Source organism: Primulina tabacum, chromosome 17, assembly GCF_025594145.1.
Source record: "Primulina tabacum isolate GXHZ01 chromosome 17, ASM2559414v2, whole genome shotgun sequence".
Taxonomy (NCBI): domain Eukaryota; kingdom Viridiplantae; phylum Streptophyta; class Magnoliopsida; order Lamiales; family Gesneriaceae; genus Primulina; species Primulina tabacum.
In genome coordinates, this window is record NC_134566.1 from 10,371,120 (window position 1) to 10,376,441 (window position 5,322).

Genomic DNA, 5,322 nt, shown 5'->3' on the forward strand with positions numbered 1-5,322 from the left:
ATACGATTGAATTTAAAAATATAAAAAAAATAAAAGAATAATTGTAATTTTAAATAATGATTCACCTAATTATTTAAAAGTTAGTTAGTATAAAGGCCTGACAATTAAATGGTAAGATATTATGTTAATAATAAGTGAGAGACTTCTATATTAATTATATTTGATTTCTAAAATACTATTAAATTTTTTTCCCCGTAAAATTCTTATTTATATATATATATAACAAATCAACTCAAATATAAATTTGATGAGAAAAAAATAACTATAACGTAATTATATTAAATTCACAAACTCTATTTTACGATAAAATTTAACGTGACAAGATCAAAAAGAACAAAAATATCTCAAATTAGGCAAAAACTTGTGTGAGGCGGTCTCATGGTCGTATTTTGTGAACAGATCTCTTATTTAACTCATACATAAAAAAAATATTACTTTTTATGCTAAGAGTATTATTTTTTATTGTGAATATCGGTAGGATTGCACGTCTCACAATAAAAATTTGTGAAACCGTCTCATAAGAGACCTACTCCTTAAATTATGCCAATCACGTTGCAAACCTCCAACTTCAACTTATTTATTATTATTTATTTCGTAAAAACAAGTAGAACATGCACATTACAAATCTGCAGCGTCGCCCTATATACCATCGAGTGTTTCAAAATAAAGACAAACGATTTATTATATCAATATCATTTTCAAACTCAACGACGACGACCACGACGATAATAATCTAAAAAGGAGGCAATGCAGGAGCCGAGGCTGATAGGAAGTCATGAGAAGTAGGGTACCACGGCGCGGATGAACCTGGTCCAGCTGCGACCAATCCCGAGCTCTTGATCTCTGCCATTTCACGGCGTGCGTTTGCTCCTTGTTCTTCACATAGCTTGGGAAGATATATGCCTATTCAAGAAAATTGTTGGTATGATCATTGCATTTTACAAGTTATTATAAGTTCGAATACTTGATGTAATTTCAATTTTTGCTAGATGCATTAAATATAGATCCATTAATTCAAATATATTTACGTGTTGTTTTATGATTTTATACCATTTTGATTTATAACGAGGGTATAACGCAAATTACGACTCGAATGAATCCTCGTTAACATATGTATAATGACTTAAAATGCTTACCTTCTCCGGCAGCAAGATTGAAGTGAAGATCGACAACGTTGTGGCATTTTCGATAGCATTCATCCGAGCAAAGCTTAAGCGCGAAACGCGATTCCAGCAAAGAGTCGGACGAGATCCCGAGCGCATTTCTGTCCAGCCCACACGCCATTATGCATTCATCTGTTTCGATCCAGTTCTTGAATTTGTAGGCCTCGATATCCGAAGTGCGGCACATGTACACCTCCTCCCCGCTTCTGCGCACGCTCTTCTCCAGCACGCACCGCCGCCCCGAAGATGATACGGCAAACGCGCACCGCTCTTTGTCAAGATTCTCGCACTCCACATTGCCTGACAGAGAATGGAGTTTTTTTTATAATTCGTATTTAAAAAGTCAATAAGTAATACAATAATCCATAATTTTAAGACTTTAATAATATAGAAAAATATAACGTCGAATCATGTGATACCATTGTCCCACATCTTAAAAATGATTTAAAATTAGTTTATAATGGGCTTAAAGTGGACTTATGTAGTAATTTGGGTTAATCACTTTCGTAAAGCGACGAATACGAAGTAGTTGCTATAGGAGTCCATTGTGTAGTCACGCAGGTGCGGCTCGGGCTCGGGGCGTGACAAATCACATGCTAATCCAAATAATAACTATAATGCACCACAAAACAAATTGCAAATATTTTTAAGAATAATTAACTTAATGTCGAAAACAATTATCTAAAAAATCAAATATACAAGAACGCAGTACGTCTAAATATCGTGTATAGAACACTATTGTAAGCTAGCCAAAGAGCGACTCACCTAGAATGCCTTGCACCAAAAAGGCCGATACAAGAGCAAATATCATTGAAGAGTTTGAAATGTTTTGTGAGGCCATAAAAGCTACTTGAAGAAAACAATATCAATTTAATGCAAGAACCTTTGGCAAGATGAAGACTTATTTATACAATATACACAAGGCAATCGTGTGGAAAATACATGGAAACTCTAATTTTCCAAGAAGTTTGGCATACCCATCGATTGATTTGACCCAAAAAGAAGGGTTTTTAAAATTATAATTGACCCATTTTAAGCTACCTATGATGACCCCTAAAGAAAAAAAGGCTTTCAAAACGTAAATTTTTTGCTAAAAATTTATAACATTAAAGTATGTGCAAACTGTTATTATTCATTCCGTGCACAAAAAAAGTTCAAGAAAAATTATTTTGTGAAATGGATTATCGAAAAAAAAATTGTAAAATTTAATATGATTGTACAGAAAAAAATTCAAAAAAAATTCAGTTTGGAAACTTATGACATGCAACCAATTCTATTTCAAACTTGGGATGAAAGTGGATGATTAAATTAGAATTAAAAGTACGTTTTTTTTTCAAAAGTAAAATAACTTTTATCTCTCCATTTCATACTTGTTTTCTATCACTAATATAGTCATTAAACCATTATGTGCATTTAAAAAGAATGTCATAGAAAATTATAATACAAATATGAGTAAGTCTTTTATGATACGGTCTTACTAATTTTTATATGTGTGACGTGTTAACTCTACCGATATTCGCAATAAAAAATAATATTCTTAGCATAAAAAGTAATAATTTTTCATGGATGACACAAATAAGAGATCTGTCTCACAAAATACGACTCGTGAGACCGTCGCACACAAGTTTTTACCCACAAATATAAGAACAATTAATTACAACAAATTTTTTGGACTTAAAAACTAAAAAGAGTGCTGGCAAATAGAAAAAAAAAAGATTTCACCAACATAGAATAATCTTGGAAAAATCAATATTCCAGGAAAAAAAATCAATGGTTCAAGCAAGACTCCCGCCGTGTACAACGGGGCTTTGGAAATTGAAAAAATATTAAAAGTCATTTTCTCATTTAATTTGATTTCTCTTGGAATATAATGTTACTTAATTTGTTAGACATATTCTACTTTAATAATGGCATTTACTGTGGAATTAATGTCTGTTTCCCGGCTGCTAGTTGACTCTTTCCTTCTTCCATTTCATAAAATTAATTTGGAATCCCATCGAAACCACGAGAACGTGACACAATTCAAACTGCAATTGTGTTCATGTATATTGTCGAATTTTAATATCAGTTCAATAATTTTTTTTTTTACAATTTTAGTCATATTTTCAAGGTGACACTCACGTGTGTAGACTGCAGTTACATCAGTTGTCTCAACGAAAATATATTAAAACTATCAAAAATTAGAAGACACAAATTGGTACTCAAATTTGACTGTGTAAAGGATCAAAGTCGTAGACAGACAAACATACCTTATATAATTTGCAAATTTTTCTGAAAATAAATTTTGTTAGGTACTAATATGCATGTGGTACGTATAATTTATGATGTCTTTAGAAGTCCATTTGGTCGTGGTTTGAAAAACTCAACTATAATAAATTTTTTATTTTTCTTTTTATTTTCTTCACCAATGTTGGCCAATTCAGTGTCTGCGAATTTATAGTATGTCTAGATTCTGGTCTGCTAGCCAAAAAGTAAACCAAGGAAGAGTCGATCGGGGACTAGACTCTAGACCCGGCCAATATATATATATATATATATATATATATATATACACACACACACACACATATATATATATATTGGCCGGGTCAAAAGAAAACACTATAGAGCCCAATTTATCAAAATATTAACATGAACCCAATTTTTTTTTATTAGTTTTATTACTAAATTCAGGCGCGGTTTGATCTGGATCGATCGAACAAATTTGAGTTTCAGCCATTAAAAAACGAATTTCAAGAAAAAAGCTAGGCTAACACTTGCCCGGCCTACCTTGCGGTTTCATATGCATTTTCAAAACATCCAAGGAGAGTGAGATACGAAAGAGAAAATATTTATTGTTATCGTATTTTTATCTTATCGACTATTTGACTCGAGTTCTGAAGTTATAAATCATTATATTATTTATGTTTTCAAATTTTGATTGATGTTATTAAAAGATTCTCGTTAATAGGTGAGCCAAATTCACCGAATAATAGTATCAGGGGCGGAGCCACCCTTGGACTAGGGTGGGCTCCAGCCCCAACTTTTTTTTAAAAAAAAGCTATTATTTTTAAATTTTAAATTTTTTCGGTCCATATTAAAAATATTAAAAATAGAATAAATTTTTATCAGCTTTATTGTTTTAAATCTCATGTTTAAAAATTAAAAGTAAAATAACTTCCAAAAATTATAATTCATTACTGTGTATTGGTTAGTTTATTGTCACATGTTTTGAAATTATGCGACTTTGAGATAAAAATTCAACGACTCTAAAATTATAGTAAATATTTAGTTGTGATTATTCGAATTGCAATAATATTGTCTTATAATATATTTAAATTTGAAGTTTGAATTTTTATCCTAAAAATCTATTAGTTGCAGATTTTTGGAATAATAATCAATTGATTGAAATGTTTGATGATTATTGATGTGTAATTATTATTGGGCTTGTTTTATGATTTTTTTTATTTATAATACCCGAAAATTAAATTAGTATGAAATTTGAAAAATAATTATTTGTTGTAAAATTTTAGGAATATTGAATTTTTCTAATTAAGTAACTCCGGAAATTAAGAAAATAAAAACTATAAAGTTATTTTTAAACCAAAAGAGTATATGTCAACAAATAACGAGTAAATATCAATTACAGTCTATGAGTGAACAAAATATCGGTTTCAACCAAAAGTAATACACCGAAATGAATTGATTTGAAAGTTCGGTTCGGTGTTGAGGTGCAATAATTATTCCTATTAGGTAAAGCGATTGAACCATGACGCTTGGACTGCTGTGCGATTTAAAATATTTGTGTTGTACCATTACTATCAGCTATAAATTTTGGCAAAACGGCAAATATTTGTTCTTACCTTTGCTTTATTCGGAAGTTCGGTTTAAATTTTTTAAAATATAAGTTAATTCGGTTCGATTTCAGTTTTTAATATAAAATTTCGATTAACATGACAGACTAAACTTTTATAAATAAAATTAATATTATTAAATTTTCTTAATAAAGTTTACAAGGATATAAATATTACAATTTCTAATAAAATTTATTAAAAAATAGTACTATATTTAAAAATAATTTTTAATAAATAAAATTTAAACTTATTTAATCCAATTTTTATATTGTACTTTTTTTATTTAAAACATGATTATTTTTAAAAAAAATCTAAAATTTCGGTTA

General features: G+C 29.7%; 1 protein-coding gene across 1 annotated transcript; it reads right to left on the minus strand.

Moving 5' to 3' along the window:
• Positions 1–556: 556 nt before the first annotated feature.
• LOC142531038 (uncharacterized) lies at positions 557–2,087 on the minus strand. Its single transcript, XM_075637027.1, has 3 exons — positions 1,929–2,087; positions 1,137–1,463; positions 557–903 (listed from the first exon to the last, which is right to left on the minus strand). The coding sequence occupies exons 1-3, from the start codon at positions 2,002–2,004 to the stop codon at positions 734–736; spliced, it is 573 nt and encodes a 190-aa protein (XP_075493142.1). The 5' UTR covers positions 2,005–2,087; the 3' UTR covers positions 557–733.
• Positions 2,088–5,322: the final 3,235 nt, after the last annotated feature.